At 37.6% G+C, this 22759-nt stretch overlaps 1 protein-coding gene across 1 annotated transcript in view; it reads left to right on the forward strand.

Annotated features, from left to right (window-relative positions):
- Nucleotides 1-22093, forward strand: part of LOC132275871 (DNA repair RAD52-like protein 1, mitochondrial) — a 57595-nt gene extending 35502 nt beyond the window's left edge. Inside the window, exon 4 of the mRNA XM_059777042.1 lies at nt 21675-22093. Coding sequence (XP_059633025.1) covers nt 21675-21818 — 144 coding nt within the window. The 3' untranslated portion in view covers nt 21819-22093. The remainder of the gene's footprint in view (nt 1-21674) is intronic.
- Nucleotides 22094-22759: the final 666 nt, after the last annotated feature.

Here is a 22759-nt window from a genome sequence, read left to right on the forward strand (position 1 = left end):
TAGATAATGAAAAGATTTTATAAATACGCTGAAACGGGCAGCACTCCCAAACCAAACAACTGCCATCCAAGACGACACTAACGTTTCAAGCTATCAACAAAATCCAAAAGACAATCCACTGACATACAATCCCTTTGGTAATTGCAACTTGCTTTTTTTGATAGACAATCCCTTTACAATTGCAACTTGCTTCACCTTTGATAATTATCCACTTTAATTGTGATAATTATCCTATTTATTGTTATGATAATTATGCATAATTATCCTCAATTATATATAATTATCTTGTGACCCACATTAATAATGGGTCTGGGCTTATTGGGTAATTTGACTTGACCCATTTGTCCATTTTTTCATGGTGGGCTGAATTGATGGTAGACCCAACTTATGCTCTGACATCATGTAAATTTTTAGTGTCTATAGTGCCCAATTGAGCAAGTGTGCCTTACTCTAAATGCCCTTCAGAACTCCCAATCAATGGAAATGGGCAAATGATGTTGGTAATTTGGACCTAAACTATGTAAACCAAAAATTACTTGTTTGGATGTTATTGAATCAAATAAAGACGAACCACTAGAAACTAAATATATGAAACAGACGTCATAATAAGTTCAAAGAAAATGAAATTTGTTAATTCTAAGGTCCCTTAAGATATGAGAAAAACAAAGAAGAAAAAACGATATTCCAAGAAAATCATTAAAAGGGTCCTTATTTCAGTTCTTTGTCCAAAGTAAATAAAATATAAATAATATTCATACTGTATATATATATTTTTATTTATTGTTGTATTTAATTTATTCCTAGAAAATATATGCAAGAGAAGGGGGAAAAAGGTGATCTGATTAAGAATCAAAGCCCCAGTAGCACCTTTCCATTATTGTGTGCTCATCTAATACAGAGTGGAAGTGAGAGATTTGTATGTTCAGTGTCCTAGGCTACAAGATATTATTAAAAAATGCCCCCTTGTCCAAGCCGCCTTCATCCAGAGCCACACTCTGCCTTTAAAAAATTTGATTTCCTTTCATGTGCTCCAGTTAATTTAACATGTCACCTTCTAATCTGGACTCCAGATTCTAGTTCCTTCGGAATCAGCAGCCCACTGCTATCCACAGCAATGCAATCACCTCCTTGGCAATCCACTTTAAAACATATCTGCAGTCAAATACTTAGAACAAATTTACATACTGTATAGGCAAAAGTGCAAAAATTCCCCTGAACTTTCATCAAAGTAGCAAATTACCCCCCCCGAACTACGAAAGTGAGCAAGTCAGTACTACTAGTTACAAAAGTGAGCAACTTATCCCTTTGCATGTGACCTCAGATTGCTTTCCAGCCTACTGTTGAGTCAGATTGCTTTCCAGCCTACTGTTGAGTCACATGACCTGTACAACATTTTTATGTTATATATAACTTATCATCACCATTTCTAGATTTCATTTTTTTTTTTTTTTTTTTTTTTTTTTTGGTGTTCTGAGTTCTGACAGGAATTTTAAAACATATTTCCAAATATATATGATGAATTGAAGTTCAATATCAGGATGAGGAGAGAATCATCTGTGCCAACTATTTCTGATGAAGTTACTAGGATAGGATAGGGGTGAACCACTTTTATTGAGAGGAATATTTTGTAGTCTTGATGAGTTCTATATTGACGACTACAATATAATTTGGGAAAGAAATATCATAATCCATACATGAATTTGGTTTCAGCTGAGGCGCCATTGCAAGATTTGTGTATGATGCTTTGTGTCGTAGTTGTTATCTTTTAGTATCTCATGCATTTCAGTTGTCTATTGCCAAACTGAATGCTATGGTATTTTAAAATAGAGATGCTTTGGATGGTTTAAGGAGAACCATCTTAAACAAAAATATCAAAGAAGCCTCATTAATTATGAGGGAGACTTACTAGACATTGCTAAACTTTATATGAACTATGCAGATGAAATTTGAGAATGTTTGTCATGATCAACATTAATCAGGGCTGGCAATTTCAGAGGGTTTGGATAGGTAGAAAATGGGTACGAAAACCATCTTAACCCATATTTGAGTGGGTCAGATGCTGATAGGGTGCAAACATATCTGATCCCTGCAACCTATTTTTGTTCGAATTCTTTAGATCCTTTATTCTTTTATGAAATTTGAAGTTACAAGTCCCATGAATCCGGGTTGATGAATGCAACCCACTTCAGTGATCTGACCCGTTTTCTCAGTTTTATTTACAACATAAAAATCATTTTTCTGATCTTTTTTTTTTTTTTTTTTTTTTCTCTATATGCTTCAATTATTTTTGTTGTTTAGTAATTAAAGTAAAAATAATATATCCTGCACCACCCATTTTGTAACGACCCGAAATTAGGGGCTATAACAAAACAAGTTTCGAAAAACAATCCAAATAAAATCAGACCATTCTTGGTCCTACTTCAACCCAAATAACCAGAAACAAAATTCCGCTGCGCTACTCCGATAATTGCCAACTTAAACACGTCACAAACAACCTCAAAACAAAATCTGCGCTGCAATTAATTAAAAATTCGTAGAAAATTCATTTTAAATCAAAATGGAGCAAACGAAAATGATTTGAAAACTAGACTCAAAGGGTAATGTGACACTGGAATTCCCAGCAACTTAAGATTTGCCAATAAAATCAGTTTTTGGAAGGAAAATGGCAGTCAAAGAATGAGCTGAAAATAAAGTTTTCGGCAAACTTTGTTCATTTGAAAAATATCTGGAGCTGAGAAAATTTCAATAAATTTATTTTTAGAAAGCAGATTCACGGAAGTATAAAACTGGAAAGTTTGGTAATGATCCGGTGTCCAGAAGTTGGTCAAATAATTCATTTAAAATCTGTTTTCCAGCAGCGATTTAAAGATGGACAGCCTGCGCTGTTGGATTTTATAAAAATATATGCTTGTCTAAAAATTACGAAATTAATTTGGGAGGTTCTAGACATGCATGGGAACCTGTGGTAAAAGATTTGTAGCCATTGAAGCTGTAAAACTCCTGATAAAAATTCATTTCCAGAGGAGATCCAGGGAAAATTGTAATGCTTTTAGGCAGAATTCACATTTTCAACAACTACCAGATTTCTTATGTTTCCCAACCATCAAACTCATAGAACCTGACCTTAAAATACATAGAAACGTCATTACTAATATCCACAATCAAACAATTACAAGGTAATTAGATCAGAATCTCCAATATACATCAGTTTCCTTAAGACGAATTCAAGCACATCTTCATTTATTTATATTTTCTCCATGGGAGGTAGGGTTCCTCTAATTTATGTTGCTATATGTTATTTTATTTCATACTCTCCGTGCTTTACTCTTTCAAGTCCTTTACCGGATTTTCCATAAATTGGAATTGGTTCTCTTGTTGTCATGTGCTGAGATTTGGATTCTTTGTTGAAAGTCATGGGTTGTTCTTTGTTTCAATTATCACATTCATGCATGATTGTTCTAAGCTCTGGTCCAAAAATGGCATCTCCGTAGATCCATCCAAAGTTGAGGCTGTTCTAAGTTGGGAAAGGCCGAAGAATGTTACACATTTCGGTACAGTTATTCTGCCTCCAACCAGAATCAGCTGAAACCTGGATTGAGTATGGCCACATTATCCCCTTCCAAGTACTTCGCAGCCCTTTCCCTACACTTTTTCTACTTCAAAACCCTAACTACAAACATCTATTTGTCATTTTCTTTCAAAATTTTTATAGAAGTTTGAACTTTGTGGCCAACTTGCTCCATATGGTGATTCCAAGGTCATTAATTGTGATTTCTCCATGTAACTCACTGAGACGTTGAGATTAAGTGAATCCTTGAGAAACCAAAATCAGAACAAAAGCGCAAAACCTTAGAAATATAGGTATCAGAGAAAACGAGAATTGGAGAAAGAGATGGAGCAAGAGGATGTGGATGTGTGAGCAAGAGAGAGGACAACAATAGGTTTTGATTGGCTGCCACACTCGCTGTAAAACAATGTGAATGTTGAGATGGATGTGCGATAAGACTATAAAGGATAAAATTAGAAATAATTAGTCAGGAGATGGTTGGAGTAGTACCAATTGGAGATAAAATCAGTTAAGAACTTTAGATGGTTTAGACATGTACAAAGAAGACCTTTAAGTGCGTTGATTAGGAAAAGTAGCACATTGAGGGTAATACTAGGGGAAGAGGAAGGCCAAAGTTAACGTGGCTAGAGTTAAGCAAAGAAAGATATAATAGGATGTGGATTGACTAAGACTGGTTTTAAATAGAGTGGAATGGAAATATGGGATTTAAGTAGCCAACCCCAAGTGTAACGACCCAAACCCGGGATCCAAAACCCTAATCGTGTCATGACCTGAACCGGAAACACCCAAGGGTAAAATGGTCTATTTGACCAACATCGTGTACTAAAGGCCACGAGAAGGCCATAACAATGCTTATAATTCAATTTAGATCACTTACTAGTGAAAGAATCAGCTTTAACCTTGAAGCAGTCCAATTAGGGTTATAGTGGTAATTTGGTCATTTTGGACTGTGCAATGCATTGGGGACCTTATAATTGCCTTCTAAGTCGTATAAGAACGTTAGGGGTCACTTGAATTTGAAATAAAACAATTTGGTTTAAGGTTGCTTGTTATAGGGCTAAAAAGGGTAAAAATGACATTTTGAACCATTGGGCTCGCAACCAACCAGTGGGTACCGTACATCCTAAGGGTCATGTGGGGCCCATACGAAGAGTCTCAGAAGAATCAGAGAAGGCTGAAAAGAAGAGTGGGCTCAACTTAACCACGATCGTTAGTCCGCCCTTGACGAGCGATCGTCGAGCATGCTGGGCGCGCGTTGTGGCGACTCACCTGTCGGGTGAGCGCTCGTCCTATTTGGACGAGCGATCGTCCCCAGCCTAGAAACGGGGGCTTTCTGCCCCTTCTAGAACTTGTTTTTGTCGCACCTTTTTGTCGTTTTGACCATCGATACCATGTCCCAACTCGGGGCAAGCATAAATGACAAATCGTTGGCATTAAACGTCAATGAGAAAACAAAGACGAGCTTCATACATTCATTGAAGTCCAAATAGAGTACGGTTGCATCATAATATGGCTATAAGGCCTTGCATGGTTCTAGAAATCCTAATGAGACCGCAAAAGATACAAAAGTGGTCTCAAAACCATTTCTATCCATGAATTGAATACATGGCATCTCTTAATACAAATTGTAGCAAATTAGAGACATATACATTGATTACAAAAGAAGTTAAAGTTTCATTCAATCCATCTAAACTTGTGGGGGATTGTCATCCGCCACTTCTTTGCCATGACCTAAAAAATGGTAATAATGGGGTTAGCACAACGGCTCAGTAGGAAGTGCTTAAAATGCACTCCTTAATGAACCCGTGAATCCAAACAAAGAACGGAAAATAAAGAAGGGGTCATGCTCATTCGGGGAAAATAGGTCACCTTGCTAATCCAACAAACCTCATGAAAATGCAGTGCCATGAAATATGATGCCAGTGCAATGGAATGTCGCTCCCCATTCCCAAAACTTCTTTCCAATCGCAACCATTTCCGAACCGATAATGTAACCCGGCCCATAGCAACTCCATGGCGCCACGAGAGAAGGATTGGCTAACTGTCTCTGGCCAAGCAACTCCATAGGCATAGGTAGCTCAACCATGCTAGAGCAGTCTCCCTAGTTCCCTCTAGGTCCCATTAATGCTAGGGACACTGGGCAACTCCTAACCGTTCGGGTTTTCGCAAACCTCATTTCAAAACTTTTCCCCAAATCAATTTCTTTTCTTTTTAAAATCAAATTTTCCTTTTTCCTTCCCAATGCCATGCATGGGTACCATGTACATGTTCAATGCTATGAAGATCCATATATTGTAAATCTCAATCGCATAGCGTGCTTTTGTTAATGATTTAACACAATAATTTATGTAATCACTACATCATTCTTGACATTTAAACATGTAAAGCATGTAATAACATCATTGAAGCATATATCATCACAACACAACAATGAACACATAGCTTTACACATTGTCATACAAACATAGAAGTCACACTTAAGTAAAGCTACAATTTAAGCGTGTTATACACCAAAAATAGAAGAGTAATTCACAACAACCAAAGGAATTAAACTTTGGGAACCCCTACCTTAAATTCAAGCCAAAGCCCCAGTTTTCCCCAAATTTTCGAAATCCCAAGGTAGTGCAATCGAAAATCTGCTCCAATCAACTTGTAGCTCTCGTTGAGCTCTTGAACTTGGCCTTCAATGGCAAAGTCCAATTCCCGCAAGAAATAGGTGGAATCATGCTTCAAAAGCTAGTGCTTTAGCATAGTTGTTAAAGGCTCAAGGCGCATAAAAGCGCAAATGCCTCCTGGAGCCTGAGGCGCGCGCCTGACTGAAGCAAGGCACACGTTTAAAAAAAAAAAAAAAAAGGCCCATCCAATAAAGTATTAAAGATGCAATAGTATATATAAAGATGCAAAAGTCAACTAAATGAATTACTTAAGTTAAATATTCAACATAAAGATGCCAAAACCAAGTAAATCAAGTACTTGAGTTCAACAGTGAATAATCAAACATATTAACATAAGATGCAAAAGTCAACTAAGGAGAATTATGAGATAAAACTAAAACAAACATAAACATCATTTCTTCCTAAGAAGACAACACCAACGAATCTAAATATCATCCTCGTCATCAATAAGCGTAACATCATTTTGATCGTCACTAAATGATTCATAATTCTTAGGATCCTCTTCTATCTCATCTGAATTATCCTCACCCTCATCCACAAGTCGAACTGAAGAACTTCCTGCTCCCTTTGTTGGTAACCGTGAACTAGAACTAGATTTTGATCTAGTAGACTGGTGCGGCCTGCTATCCTCTCCAATACCAACAAAACTAGCAACATCACCCTATGTTAAGGAATCATCTTCAAAGACTAGATCATGTTCTGCATTAGAATCATCCATCTTCCCTGTCAACCACTCGTTACTCTCATCAATGTCATCGAGTAAAATGGGATCAAGAGTGTCATGCATATTATATCGACGCCTTAATGCTCTATTATATTTTATGAACACTAAATCATTCAAAGTTGTTTGAGCGAGCCTATTTCTTTTCTTGTTATGAAGCTGCAATAAATTCAACTTTAACTAGTAAGTATAAAAAATTAAAATTTTAATTTTCAACAATTAAATTACAAACCTAGTTAGTAGATAGTATATACTTACATGCTCAAACACGCTCCAATTTCGTTCACAACCAGAAGAACTGCAAGTAAGGCTTAAAACTTTTATAGCAAACTTATGGAGAAGTTTTGTTGACTTGCCATAAGCTTCCCACCAATTAGCTATTAAAAAAAATTAGTAATGATCTTTAGCAACTTTAGCTTCATCTTTCTATCGATTCTATTGTCAAAATAATTTTAAAACTTAGCTATACTAACTTAATATACTTTACCACTTTACCTGGTCCTCGTGTACTTCTCTGTCTAATAGCAAAGGGATTACCAAAGAGGCCCTCAGCTTTAGAATATAAGGACAGCTCCTCAGTAATTTTGTCTTGGTCTTTGACATCCGGGACTAACTTTGCAATGCATGCATACAAACCCTTTGCAATGTCTTCATCTTCTTCAATTTTCGGATTTGAATAAAAGTATTCTGGGTTCAAATAATAACCTGCTGCATGCAAAGGGCGATGAAGTTGAACATTCCACCTCTTATCAATTATTTCAAAAATATCCTTGTATTTGTCTTCTACTTCCCCAAATGATTTTGCAATGGCTTCTTTAGCCCTATCCATAGTCGCATAAATGTATCCCATGAGAGGTTTTTTCTTGCCATCAACTAATCTCGAAACCGGAATAAGAGGACCGGAAACCTTAAGGCTAAAGACAATGTTGTTCCAAAAGGAAGGCATCAAAACATAAGAAGCAACTCTTTTACCGGCTTCCTCTTTCGCCCATTTACTACGACTCCATTCTTCTCAAGTAAACATCTTTCTCAAATTATTCTTTTGCTTGTGAATACTTGATAATGTGATGAAACATGTAGCAAATCGAGTCTTAGCGGGCCTAAGCAACTCCTTTTTGTGAGTAAAGTTCCTCATAATGTTCAACAACTTTGGATGCATATAAATATAACTATTTAACTCCGTTGCCCTCTGCATTGTTCTAGAGATGGACGGTATTTTCCCAATGTCTTCCAACATCAAGTCTAAGCAATGAGCAGCACATGGTGTCCAATACAAATGTGGGTGTTCTTTCTCTAACATCCTCCCTATTTGAAACCAAACGAAAAAAAAAAAAAAATGATATAAAGAGAATGAGTAAATCAAAATTGATTTAAATTATATATTTGTAAAGAATGTAAACTCTAAAAGTTATAAACATTGAACATTCTTAGCGGCATACTTATTGCTTGATTCACTATCTGTGACGACTTGGACGACATTTGCTACTCCAATGCGGTTCACAAATTTATTAAGTAAGTCGAACATCTTTTCACCATCCTTTGAAAAAGAAGAAGTATCTATCGATTCAATAAACATGGTTCCCCTTGGACTATTTACTAGGAAATTAAGCAATGTTCTCCCTCTTTTGTCTGTCCACCCATCTGCCATTAATGAGCATCCAAATTTTGACCACTCCTCTCTATGGTCATTCATCAAAGCATTGGTATTATCCAATTCCTTCATAAGCAAAGGAACTCTCACCTCATGATAACTAGGTGGTTTCATGCTAGGACCATATTGTCCAATTGCTTCAACAACCTCGGCAAAGCTATCATACTTAACAGTATTGAATGCAATTCCTGCATCATACGTCCACCTTGCAAAAGCAGCACACGCTCTTCCTCTCAACTCTTTCTTGCATGCATCATTAATGGTTGTCTGTTTTTCCCCCTCTTTTCTTTTTTTGTACCACAATTTCCGGTCTGGGAGTGAAATATAAATCAATCGGTCCCTTTTGCTTTTGCCTCTTTGAGGAATTGACACTAGCACTGCCACTAGCTGCACTAGCCACCCTTTTTCCCCGATTGTTAACTTCCATAACGTCATCCTCATTTTCTCCATCAATGAAATTAATTTCACACTAGGTAACAAATTCATTTGATCTTTTTCTTCATTTTTCTTACTCATGTACTTTTTGATTTCTTCTCTAACACTAGATGAGCATCTTGTGCATGCACTCACATTTCTATACCCTCCAGCTAAGTGTTGCTTAGCCCGATAAATACCTCCTTTTGTAACTTTTGTGCAAATGTTACAAGTGATGGCATTTGTATCTTTCGGATTCTCCAAATGTGAGTAATTCCATGCCGGATCCTTTCTTGAACCATCACTAGGTATCTTTTAAAGTATAAACTACAATCAAATTCAAGATAGCAAAATAATAGCATCATGTAATCAGTGTCTGCAACAACTCTGACAAAAAAAAAAAAAAAAAAAAAAAAAAAAAAAAAAAAAAAAAATACAGTGCTTCAAAGCAATATTAACATTTCAATTTAAAAAATAAAATACAAAGCTTTGGCAAATGCAAAAAGCAGAATATTATTTCATGCAAAGAACACATGGATGATGGATGTGCTATTATTATTTTTAAGTCAAAATTGTCAAATCAAATCTAATTTTCATTAAGCACGAATAAAACGTTTTTGCAAGCTACAAGCACCATGTTTGGATGCATTAAATAGAAATTATGAATTTATCTTGCAAAAACCACAAGGATGTGATATATTTTCAAATCAAATCGATTTAATTTTCTATAAGCACTATGATTGATTCTATTTTTCATTTTTGGGCAAGTGATTTAATAACTAAACATTATTTCAATAATAGAACCTAATTATATGAAAATAATATAATAGTACATGAGTAATTATTTCATTTTAACAAAATGATTTCATTTTAGCAGTACATGAGCTATTTACAATTTGAGATTGTCTTCTATAATTTAGAGTACACTTAACTAATTATTTCATTTTAACCAAATTAGATAAAAATGCATTTCCTCAAACCAATAACATGTTAGAATGGAACAAACACAGCTGTTCACACAAATAAAACAGAATCACACAAATAAATAAAAAAAATAGTGAGAGCAATACATTGTACTAATCTAATCCAAGGCTTCCAAGCAGGTAAATATAAAGTACCTCACACAAATAAATAAAAAAATAAAAAGAAGAAGAATAAAACTCGAGGAAAAAAAAAAAAAATAAATAAATAAAAAGAAGAAGAAAAATAAAAATAAATCTGCCAGGAGAGAGCCGAGACTCGAGAGAAGAAGAAGAAAAGAGAAGAAAAGAAGAAAAAAAAAAATCTGAGACCGATTCGGCAGATCCGAGAAGAGGAGGAGAGAAGAAGAAGAGAAGGAAAGAAGAAGAAGAGAGAGAAGGAGAACTTAGCTGCTGGCCGAAGCAGATCCGAGAGTCCGAGTGCCTTCGCTGCCTCTTATCTTCTTTCCTTTGCTTTTTGCTTCTCTTTTTTTTTGTTTTTTATGTTGTAACTTGTAGGCTTTCTACTATATTAACTAATAAAATAATAGGATAGAAATAATAATAATAATATAACAATACACAAACAATAAACAAACAAAAACAAAATAACAAAAAGAAGTAACAAACAACATTTTAAAGCAGGCGCGCCTTTAGCGTGCTTGTAGCCTGGCGCCTTGGTTGAAAAGGCGCACGCCTTACTTAACACAGCCGCCTTAAGTGTACTCAAGGCGACAACATGGCGCCTGGAGGCGCCTTTAACAACTATGGGCTTTAGAGAGAGAGAGAGAGAGAGAGAGAGAGAGAGAGAGCTGGTTCAGTGGAGGAAGAAGGAAGAATGACCAAAGGTTGGTCATGTGGTCCTTGTAATGGTCTTAGCTCATGTGGGGTCCACTTTGCTAAATATCTCTTTTGCCTCGTGTGTGTGTGTGTGTATATATATATATGTATACACATGCTACAAATACATATTAAATCATATACCCACATAAATATGCACCAAATAATGATATAAGAAGGGTAATGATGCCCAAAAATAATCTCGAGCATGACAAATCCGGTTACGGGTCCCACCCGGGATCTCCTGGCCTGGAAATATGAAAAATGCCGAAATAGCCAACAATGCATTTCTATGAGTTCTGAACTAGACGAAATGCCCCAATCAACTCCCGGGACCCACTTGACACATCCCATGGTGTTCGGCACCCAAAACAAGGCAAGGAGATAAAATAATCTGAAAAATAAAAAAATCCTCGAAAAATGGAAAATAGAAAAATGAGAAACTATACAATCTCCCCAACTTAAAAGGATTTCGTCCTCGAAATCAAGCCATACCCGGGGAAAAAAGTAGAAAACAAACCTAGATACTTAGAACGAACCTTTTGTTCAGGTTTCCAAGTAGCCTCCTCAACTCCGTGATGTCTCCACAAAACCTTCACTAACTGTATCGTATTATCCCTCAACACCTTTTGTCGCGATTCAAGGATCTGAACTCGTCCCTCCTTGTAAGAAACATCCTCATCAATATCCACATCAGTCCAACTCAAGACGTGAGATGGATCCGGCTCGTACTTCCTTAGCATCGACACATGAAAAACATTATGGACTCTGTCCATCTGTGGTGGCAATGCAAGTCTATACGCCACCTCTCCTACGCGCTCCAAAATCTCAAAAAGTCCATTGAATTGTGGTGACAACTTGCCACTCTTCCCGAACCTTATCAATCCCTTCCGTTGAGAAACCCAAAGAAAAACGTGGTCCCCACCTTGAAGATAACAGATACAAGCCTGACCTCAAGTCAATCTTCAAAAAATAGCAAGCTCCTCTCAACTGATCAATCAAATCATCTATCCTTGGTAAAGGATACTTGTTCTTGATGGTGGCATGATTCAACCTCCAGTAATCAATGCATAACCTCAAAGAACCATCTATATTCTTAGCAAACAAGACTGGTGCTCCCCACGGCGAAACACTCGGTTGGATTTTAACCTATCATCTTCAAGTTGTCAAGCTGCTTCTTCAACTCTTCCAATTCTACTGGTGCCATACGATACAGTGCCATAGAAATTGGTGCGGTACTAGGAATCAAATCAATAGCAAACTCTATCTCCCTTCTAGGAGGTAATTTCGTCAAGTTTTCTGGAAAAACGTCCAAGAAGTCACAAACAATTGCCGGATAAACCTCCTCTACGACATCGTCTTCTTCGGCTAAAAGGTTAGCCAAGAAGTAATCACAACGATCTCATCCACGAATCCTGTAAAATGCCGAAGTGTGGGAATCACTCCGTCTCACACGAAAAAGAAACAATCTCCCTCGAGAGTACAAACTGTGACTCTACCTCGGAAGCAATCGATCATAGCACGAAATGAAGCTAACCAGTCCATCTCGAGGATGACATCAAAACTAGTCATCTCAAGGAGGATAAGGTCAAACACGAGTGTCCTTCCGACTATCACAATAGCGCAATCCCTAACAACTATGCCCAGGGACAACAAAACCCCAATTGGCGTATCAACACATAACGCTTAATTTAGGCAACTGACCCCTAACCCCTATGCAAGTGCAAATGAAGATGAGATGAAGGAATGAGATGCACCAGAGTCAAACAAACACGGGCCCATGAACCAAATACTAGAAATATACCTCGAAGAATTGATGGACCAGATGATGTGTTGGTCGGAACAACTGCATAGACACGACCCTGAGGTGCCTGTGCTTATGAACCACCAACCTGAATTCCCGACTGCTGTGCGGTTAAAGTAGGAGTGTCTCTCCTAGCTGTTCGTGAGCCCTAAGAAGACATGGCAGGCTGTGGTGGTGGCGGTGGTCTGAAACCTTACTAAGCTGTAGCCGACTGTGCCAGCCTCTGCCGTGACCCTCTGCCACTACCTGTGCTTCCTCTCCAATGTGGACAATCCCTAGCCCTATGGCCCTGCTTGCCACAACCAAAACAAGCCCTTGAACTAGCAAAAATCTGTGGGCACTCTGCCTTATATTGACCCAGTTGATTGCACCGATAACAGAAGACACCACTTTTAACTTACCCAGCTGGCATAGTAGTAGTAGGAGTGGATCGTGCAGGCCGCTGTCCCTGAAATTGAGATGAACCACCCTTAAACTTCTTTCCTGTGTGTCCCTCAGATGATGGCCCCAATATCCTCTTCTGCTTCCACTGCTCCTTACCCGCATTACTGTCATTAGCTTTTGCCTCTATCATCAAGGCCTTTCCACTGCCTTTGCATACACTTTGAGATACTGGGTTGTCACTACTGGCCTAATTTGGTAATGAAGGCCAAAGACGAATTTTCGAGTCTTGTCCGCCTCATCTCTCACTAAGTTAGGAGCAAAGCGAGAAAGAGAGGTGAACCTGTTCTTGTACTCCGTCACCGTCATATTGCCCTGAATAAGGAGATCAAACTCCCTCCTTAGCTCCCATCTCTTGGTCATCGGAAAATACTTGTCGTAGAACAACTCCTTAACACATCCCAATTCATAGCCTCAACATTGTGTCAATTAGTAACCGATTTCCACCATAGCTTCGCATCCTTGGAAAAGTTAAAAGTGGCCAAGATGATCTTCAAATGATCATTTGGCACACCTATAGTAGACAAGTGTTTCTCTACTAGGTCGAACCAGTCATATGCAACCATAGGGTCTGGACCACCCTCAAACATCATCGGCATTAACATGACAAACCTAGATATCAACTTAAGACGCTTCTTCATCTCCATCTCCTCTGTTTGAACTATTGGTTGTGGTACCCTGCTGGGGCATTGGTTGAGGAACAGAAGCAACCGTAGTCCGCAAAACATTAAGTGGTCAGGGTCTACCTAATTGAGCCTTCACCCTCCTTAACGGGTGCCTCAACATCATCTCTCTTATCGGGAACACCTCTCAGAGGAACTGATTCCCTAAGAAGTGTGTCCTCATCAACCTGCTCTACGGGATTAGAGCTAGAACTCTCCCTAACATCACTGTTGGTTGGCCTAGAGTTAACTCCTCTAGGTTCTTTCGTGGTGGCATGGTGATATAAGACGAGAAAACGAGTCAATAACGATAACGCTAAATTTTGCCCGAGAACGATGTTCTCACACGAATGACTTAATGCGAAATGACATCATAAAACACCTTCCATGCTCGCGTAACACCAAACAAGTAATAGACATGGCCATGCTAACAATATACATCAACTTAAACACGTAAACAAGTAAGCATGCTTTTCAAACAACTAAACACCTTAACATACAAGCACTTAAACAATGCAAATCAACCTTTCACACAACCCTAAGTAGGCCTCTACCCGTCGTCCCAATGGTTTTCGAACCATCATTCTGATACCAAATTGTAACGACCAAAACCAGGGATCCTAAACCTTAATCAGGTCATGACCCAACCCGGAAACCACCTAAGGGTAAATGGGTCTATTTGACCAACATCGTGTCGTAAAGGCCACGAGGAGGCCATAACAGTGCTTAAAATTCAATTTGGATCACTTATTAGTGAAAGAATTGGCTTTGACCTTAAACTGGTCTAATTAGGGTTATAGGGGTAATTTGGTCATTTTGGACCGTGCAATGCATTGGGGACCTTATAACAGCCCTCGAAGTTGTATAAGAACGTTAGGGGTCACTTGAATTTGAAATAAAACAATTTGGTTGAAGGTTGCCTGTTATAGGGCTAAAAAGGGTAAAAATGACATTTTGGACCATTCGGCTCGCAACCGGACATGGCCAGTGGGTACCGTGCATCCTAAGGGTCATGTAGGACCCACACGAAGAGTCTTGAAAGAATTGGAGAAGGTTGAAAAAAACAGTGGGCTCAACCTACCCACGATTGCTCATCCACCCCTAACGAGCGATCGTAGGGCTTGCTGGGCGCGCGCTGCGGTAGACTCACCTGTCGGGCGAGCGATCGTCCCTATTGGACGAGCGATTGTCCCCAGCCTAGTAATGGGGCTTTCTGCCCCTTTTGTCCTTGGAACCTATTTCCGTTGCACCTTTTGATCGTTTTGACCTTCGATACCCTGTCCCAACTCACGACAAGCATAAATGACAAATCGTTGGCATTAAATGTCAATAAGAAAACAAGTACAAGCTTAATACATTCATTGAAGTCCAAAAAGAGTACAGTTACATCATAATATGGCCATCAGGCCTTGCATGGATCTAGAAATCTTAATGAGACCGCAAAAGATACAAAAGTGGTCTCAAAACCATTTCCATCTGTGATTTGAATGTATGGCATCACTTAATACAAATTGTAGCAAAATAGAGACATATACATCGATTACAAAAGAAGTCAAAGTTTCATCCAATTCGCCTAAATTTATGAGGGATTGTCATTTGCCACTTCTTTGCCATGACTTGAAAAATGGTAATAATGGGGTGAGCACAAGCTCAGTACGAAGTGCCTAAAATGCACTTTTTAATGATCCCATGAATCCAAACAAAGAACGGAAAATAGAGAAGTGGTCATGCTCATTCGGGGAAGATAGGTCACCTTGCTAATTCAACCAAACTCACAAAAATGCAATGCCATGAAATGTGATGCCAATGCAATGGAATGTCGCTCCCCGTTCCCAAAACTTCTTTCTAATCACAACCATTTCCAAACCGTTAATGTAACCCGGCCCATGGCAACTCTATGGCGCCACGAGAGAATGATTGACTAACTATTCCTTACTTATAGCAACTCTATAGCGTCATTTGGGGCCTAGGTTGCTTAACCACGCTAGAGCAGTCTTCCTAGTTCCCTTTAGGTCCCATTAACGCCATGTACACTAGGCAACTCCTAGCCGTCCGGGATTTCACAAACCTCATTTCAAAACTTTTCCCCAAATCAATTTATTTTCTTTTTAAAATCAATTTTTCCCTTTTCCTTCCCAATGCCATGCATGGATACTATGTACATGTTCAATGCTATGAAAATCCATACATTGCAAATTTCAATCACATAGCGTGCTTTGGATAATGATTAACACAATAATTTCTCTTGTAATCACCACATCATTCTTGACAATTTAAACATGTAAAGCATGTAGTAACATCATTGAAGCATATATCATCACAACACAACAATTAACACATAGCTTTGCACATTATCATACAAATATAGAAGTTACACTCTAAGTAAAGCTACAATTTATGCATGTTATACACCAAAAATAGAAGAGTAATTCACAACAACCAAAGGAATTGAACTGTAGGAACCCCTATCTCAAATTCAAGCCAAAGCCCCTATTTTCCCCAAATTTTCAAAATCCTAAGGTAGTGCAATCGAAAATCTGCTCCGATCAACTCGTAGCCCTCGTTGAGCTCGTAACTTTGCCTTCAATGGCAAAGTCCAATTCCAGCAAGAAATAGATTGTATCAAAGCTTCAAAAGCTAGGGCTTAAAGAGAGAGGAGTGTAGAGAGAGAGAGAGAAAGAGCTAGTTCAGTGGAGGAAGAAGGAAGAATGACCAAAGTTTGGTTATGAGGTCCTTGTAATGTTCTTAGCTCATGTGGGGTCCACTTTGCTAAATCTCTTTTTTTGCCTCGTGTATATATATATGTATACACATGCTACAAATACACATTAAATCATATGCCCACATAAATAAGCATCAAATAATGATATAAGAAGTGTAATGATGCTGAAAAATAATCCCAAGCATGACAAATCCGGTTGTTGGTCCCACCCGGGATCTCCTGGCCCGAAAATCTGAAAAATGCTGAAATGGCCAACAATGCATTTTTACGAGTCCTGAACTCGAAGAAATGCCCCAATCAACTCCTGGGGCCCACCCGACACACCCCATAGTGTTCGAGACGCAAAACGAGGCGAGGAGATAATATATAATCCGAAAAATAAAAAAAATCCCCGAAAAATGAAAAATAGAAAAATGTGAAACTTTACATCAAGTAATTGAGAAAATGCTTGTTGTGGTGGTAGTTATTCGGTGGGTGAATATGGTTGCCAATATTCAACTCATTCCAACCAATTAAATATACGAGGAAACGGTTGATCATATTGTGGTCAATTGGTGGTGCATATGCAAGAATGATGAGGAAACGGTTGATTATCTTCTTTTGCATTGTCCAGTGGCTCGGGATTGTTGGATTTTGATGTTGGGCTTATTTGGGGTTCAGTGGGTTATGCCCAGATCTTCCAGAGACTTTGTTGAGGCTTGGAGACGTTGTATAGTGGGGGCCCAAGTTAATGATTTTTGGAGGGTTACACTTTTTGTGTCGGGTGGTGCTTACGGCTTGAAAGAAATAGGAGATTCTTTGAAGGAAAGGAGAATCCCATTGGGACGTTTAAGTTCTCCCTTAGAACTATGATACTCGTTCCTAACAAAATGGCCGAAACTTTGTACGAATGTAACGTGGCAAGCCACGTCATACCAGCTCCATTTTTATGCATGAAAAATCTGGAATCTCCATTACCTAATATATATATTTTTTTAAATTCAAGAATCTCTCTCTGAGATTGAATCTTAAATTTATTAGGATTTCCAATCAATTGTTCAGGCAATCCCTCAACTCCATTTCTAGGGTTTTAACCCCATTTTTAGGGTTTCTCGGTACCTTTTCTTTACGGATCTTCAGTAATATCATCACTCTGTATGCCATGTTATCCCCCATGGAACTAGTTGAAGTCCCTGATGAGAGCATAGCTAGATCAATAGACCTCATCTGCAGAAAAATATGTGACCACCCATAAAAAAAAAACATTCAACAGACTTATACGAGCAGAAATTAATTTTGTTTCACCCAATTATGGAACAATTCTCTTCCTATTGCTATGGGTAGTTCAAAATATTTCCACCTCCTCAATCCCTTCTAGAGGTGGGTAACAAAAACAGAGGAAAGGGGAAGTGAGATAGAGAAGATATATATAGGTGTGTGTGTGTGTGTGTGATGTGTGTGTATAGAGAGATAGAGATGCGGGTGGGTAGGGAAGAGAGATATAGAGATATGGATGTATCGATAGAAAGAGAGGGTAATTGGGTAATACAACTTCTAAAGTTTTGAGGGGAAGAACTTACCAAGGAAAAAAGCAGCTTTTAAGTTGATTGCGTGGCATTGCCACATCAGAATCAGACAGAGTTTCAGCCGTTTGAGTCGGAACGAGTATCATTACTCCCTCCCTTACTAGTACTCTTTTTTGTTGTGTTCTAGGGAGAAATTGTAAATCCTTGGAGGAGCTTATAGATTTTTTTTTGAGTTTTCGAGGGTTTAGAGGCCTTATTTGACCTTGTGTAGCTTTTGAGGGTTGTGTTCCCCTTTTGAATGCTTTTTATATAATCTTTACATATAAAAAAATTAAAAAAAATTTAACCCGTTTTTCTCCAGATAAATAAAATAGTTCCTCAAATCCACTAAATCCCAGGTTTTTATGTTAAATTAAACATATTGGGTGTGGGCATAGTTCTTAATCGCCGTGTAACGGAATTGGGCTTCCATTCGCGTAACGTAACGGAATCGATTATCGTAGTCGTGAATTTTTTTCAATCTTGCACATAGGGTCCAAAATGAGCCGATACACATCTTTACAACATAATTTGATAAATATGAATTTTAACGATTTTTATTAAATTTTGGAAGACCATTTAACACAAGTAATAACCTATTCATGAATTCTAAGTCATTGTCATTATTAAAAATGTTTAGTAATTTTGTTTTTTACGAAATTAATGAATAATAATATATTTAAGTGTGAATTAGATAAAAATTCATACCATATATAATAATATGTGAGGGTTAAAAAATAGAAGAAAAATAAAATTAAAATATATAAGAAAATATAATGCAATTCAAAATACTAACAAAATTATAAGTACAATACATGTAATATTTATATCACAAAAAAAGTTACCACTGAAGAGTGAAAATTTTTAAAAAAATAGAGTATAATTTTTTTCTAAAAGTAGGATAGTTTCCAGAAGTATTATATTAATTGAGTATATATTATTTTATATTATGTTATATTTAAGCATTGTAAGGCTTATGCCAGTGTTATCAAAGGCTCAAGGTGCACCAAGACACTATTAAATTACTATTAAGGCATAATTATATTCCCTTTAAAGGCTCAAATGTTGTCAAAAGCGCGTTTGGGCACACAACATGCGCAAGTGTTTGTATGAGTTTGGAGCCTAGGCGCTTGCCTAGGCACACCTTTAACAGCACTGGCTTTTGCATAAAGCAAACAAATTCTATGTTAAATAAATATGAAAGTTGATGAAGGATTTAAATATTAAAGTTACACCCTCTCTATCTACTTAAGGTTTTAGAGTACATGGTTGTTTACATGGTATCAGAGCCACACAATGTGCTCTGATCAAAACTCACCATCACCTTGATGGTTAAAATTGAACCACGTGTTGGACTAAAAGAAGGCCACACACGTGAGGGGCATGTTGAAGGATTTAAATATTAAAATTACACCCTCTGTAGCAACTTAACCTCTTATAGTAGATTATTGTTAACAAAAACTATGCATAAAGTAATGGAAGCAACAAGTGGCTTGGTGGTAGGAGCTATGGTTCTCATTCAAGAAGTCCACGGTTCAAGCCTCTACGACTCCACCACTTTAATATTTTGAGCTTGTTAATGAATGAGATGGCATCAAGTTTAGGCCGAGTACAAACCAACCTGAAGGAGATGATTCAGATAGAAATGGACTGAATTGTACATGTTAGCTTTGAATCGGCCTATTCGCAGGTTCTAAATTTTCCACTTATAAAGCAGTGGGACTTGACACTTGCAGAGCTCATTGCAAACTGAATCGAACGGTTCGGCGAACCATGGGTGCGGGTTTGTGGCTTTAGTATTATTGGAGCTCCCTAAACTCTCAGATTTTGCCATACTCTCAGTATTTGGCACATTCCTCAATGTTTAAATTCATTTCTTTTAGTTTTTGATTAGTAAATTCATTTTATTTAATATTGTAATGTATGATATACTTGGTTGGAATTTTAATTAAATGGGATGCGGTTAAAATGGGGTTTCATCAATCTCTTAATGCAGGAAAGTAGGAAACCTTCTTTGATTTCAAATTTCAGTTTTTTCTTTGTTTTTCATCATCACATGTAGAGGGTCACCGTGAGGTCTGTCTCGAGACTTCCCTCTGCAAGACCCTACTGTGGGAGGACTAGGACGGGGTAATGTCCCTTTTACATTTAGAGTGCCCATATTTGACTTGGGTTCATGTGTCTCACCTATTGCCGTGTGATTATGATATTGTGGGGAGAGTATTAATTCTTCTAGTAGTGCTGCATATATTTTTCTCATACTAGATTAAATAATTGCTTGAAAAACTGACTTGGTTGCATATCAGAAAATGGTGAAAAAAGGAAGCAGAAGATGAGAATAAGAAGATGCTCTTTGGATCAATTTAGATTCACTTGTTTTCTTTTTCTTGATGCATGCCAATAAAATCCTAAAATACAGTTCATTTTGTTAGGCCCAGTGTTGTTAAAGGCGTGCCTAGGCTCGAGGCTCAGGTTTAGCGCCTGTTGTCATCCCAGGCTCACTGATGTTTACTAGGCACGTACCTCGGTTGCGCCTCGTCTTGTTTGTGAAGCGCACTCACTGATAGTTGTTTAAAAAAATACGAATGTTCTATTTCTTAAGCCAAAAAGGGTACTTTTGGCAACTTAATAAACAAAAAAGAATGCCCAAGCGTACGATAGAAGGAACTTTTGTACAAAAGAATAAAAAAATAAGAAAGCCTTAGAGTCAAAGTGTTAACCGAACAACGATAGAATGAGATTGTGAGATGAAGACAAAGCCCTAGTTGCAAAGATGAACAACGAAGTCACACTAGTTCTTCTTCTTCTTCTTCTTCTTTTTATTTTTTTATGTTTTTATTTATTTATTTTTTCTCCTCTAGATCTCCCCTCTTCTTATCTTTGTTTACATCTCTCTCTTCGTATAATTCTCCTCTGTCTTTTTTTTTTTTTTTGGCTCTGTTTTTTCTTTTCTTTTTTTCTTGTTAACAATTTTTTTTTTTTTTTAGTTAACATATTTATTTCTTTTTGTGCTTTGTTTTGTCATTCAAAAAAACACATTTTTGCTTTGCCTTTCAAGAAAACAAATTTGTGCTCTGTATTATGGTTGTTGGATGCTTGTATGGTTGATGGATTTACTTTTTTATATTTGATATTAGTTTTTAGAATATTGATATGACTTATGAGATATAAATATTATTATGGTAGTTTAAATTTTCAATTGTGCGTCTCACTTCACACAGGCGCGTGCCTAGTGAAGCAATTAAGGCCATTGATGGCCTGAAGTGAGACCTCATTTTAGGCCCCACTTCACGCCATTTAGGTCCATGCTCTTATATCATTGTTGGCCATGTTTTACCATGTGTACAGTCATCTCGACAGCCTACGGCTGACACTGATATATGCCTCCAGTAATATATGAAAATCTCTAATCTGAATCTGCCCCTCTAAGTTACAAAATTTGTTAATGTATAACTTTGTCACATCTGAAATCTCTCTCCATAGCTATATGTCTATTTGGTGTTTCTGGTCCAAATGAGGAGGGATTAATTAGAGAAACTTTGGATTTTTAAGTTTCAAGCTGGGTAATTGCTTTACTACTTTTTGTTATATCCTGAAAGCCATAAATAAGTAATACAGGGGAAGAAAAAGAGAAGGCTAACTTGCATTACTATTTACTTTTTATTTCAACAAGATGTATCGGGAGTCAACAGGGACTGCACCACTAAATGTGGAAGGCTATGGAGATCCTGTGCAGAAGGCAGAAGCAATGGCATTTCGTCGGGCTTGTGCTCGTTTTGGTCTGGGGCTTCATCTCTATCACGAGGATATGTTGTAGTAAGACAATGGACTTGTGCAAAGCAGGCTCAGGTAGGAAGGTGATGCATGGATCCGAAGTCCTCAGCTCATTTCCTTTTTGTTGTTGGGGTAGGTCATATGAAGATGATATATTTTAATGGAAACAAAAAGACTTCAATGTAACTCTGATTGATGCATCAGTTACTGAATTTTTATGGCGGTAGAATGTTGGGGAATTGTTGGCCTAATTAGCTGTTCTGTTTGTTTCAGAAATCTTATTATTATTATTATTATTATTTTTACTCAGTTAGAAACGAGTAATTGCGGACCTGTTGCAGGATTCGATCGTCTTTAGCTCTGGAGAGACAGATTTACAGACTCATATTGCAGCAACAATAAATGAGCAGAGGCTGTTATGCATATCAATATGTGTACCAGAGACCTGATACTATCAATTTGTAGGGTTTCTTGGCACTTTTTCCTCAGATATTTAATCGTAGCATGAAAGTTAGTCCTCTTCTTTCTTTCTCAATTGGAAAAAATCAAAACCATTCCATTTTCGATGCCCATCTCGAAAAGCCATTAGTTTGATGTGGTCTTTCTTGTTTTTGTTGTCATGCTGGTGTAAAACCAAAGGGGAAACATGACACTTTTAAATGCTGTGTCTTTCCCTAGATGATGTGGTCCAAGATCTTGGTGAAAGCACCATCTTTAGATCTCGTCAAGCTTCATCCATAAAAAAACGTTCAGCAGAAATCAAATTTGTTTCACCCATTATGGGACAGAATCTCTCTATATTGCTATGGGCGTCTAAAATATTTATCACCAGCTCAATCCCTTCAAGAGGAAGCCATTAGCGTCGGTGGCAAAGCTGAGTAAAATATCTGAGACAAGGGTCTTTGGAGATGGATATAGATATAGAGATAGAGGGAGGAGTAATTTTGTTTATGCGAAATTTAGCTCACGTCTGATAGTTTGCGG

The sequence above is a fragment of the Cornus florida genome, unplaced genomic scaffold (genome assembly GCF_030987335.1).
Source record: "Cornus florida cultivar Cherokee Brave unplaced genomic scaffold, ASM3098733v1 CherokeeBrave_3.0.0_Hap2_Chr10, whole genome shotgun sequence".
Taxonomy (NCBI): domain Eukaryota; kingdom Viridiplantae; phylum Streptophyta; class Magnoliopsida; order Cornales; family Cornaceae; genus Cornus; species Cornus florida.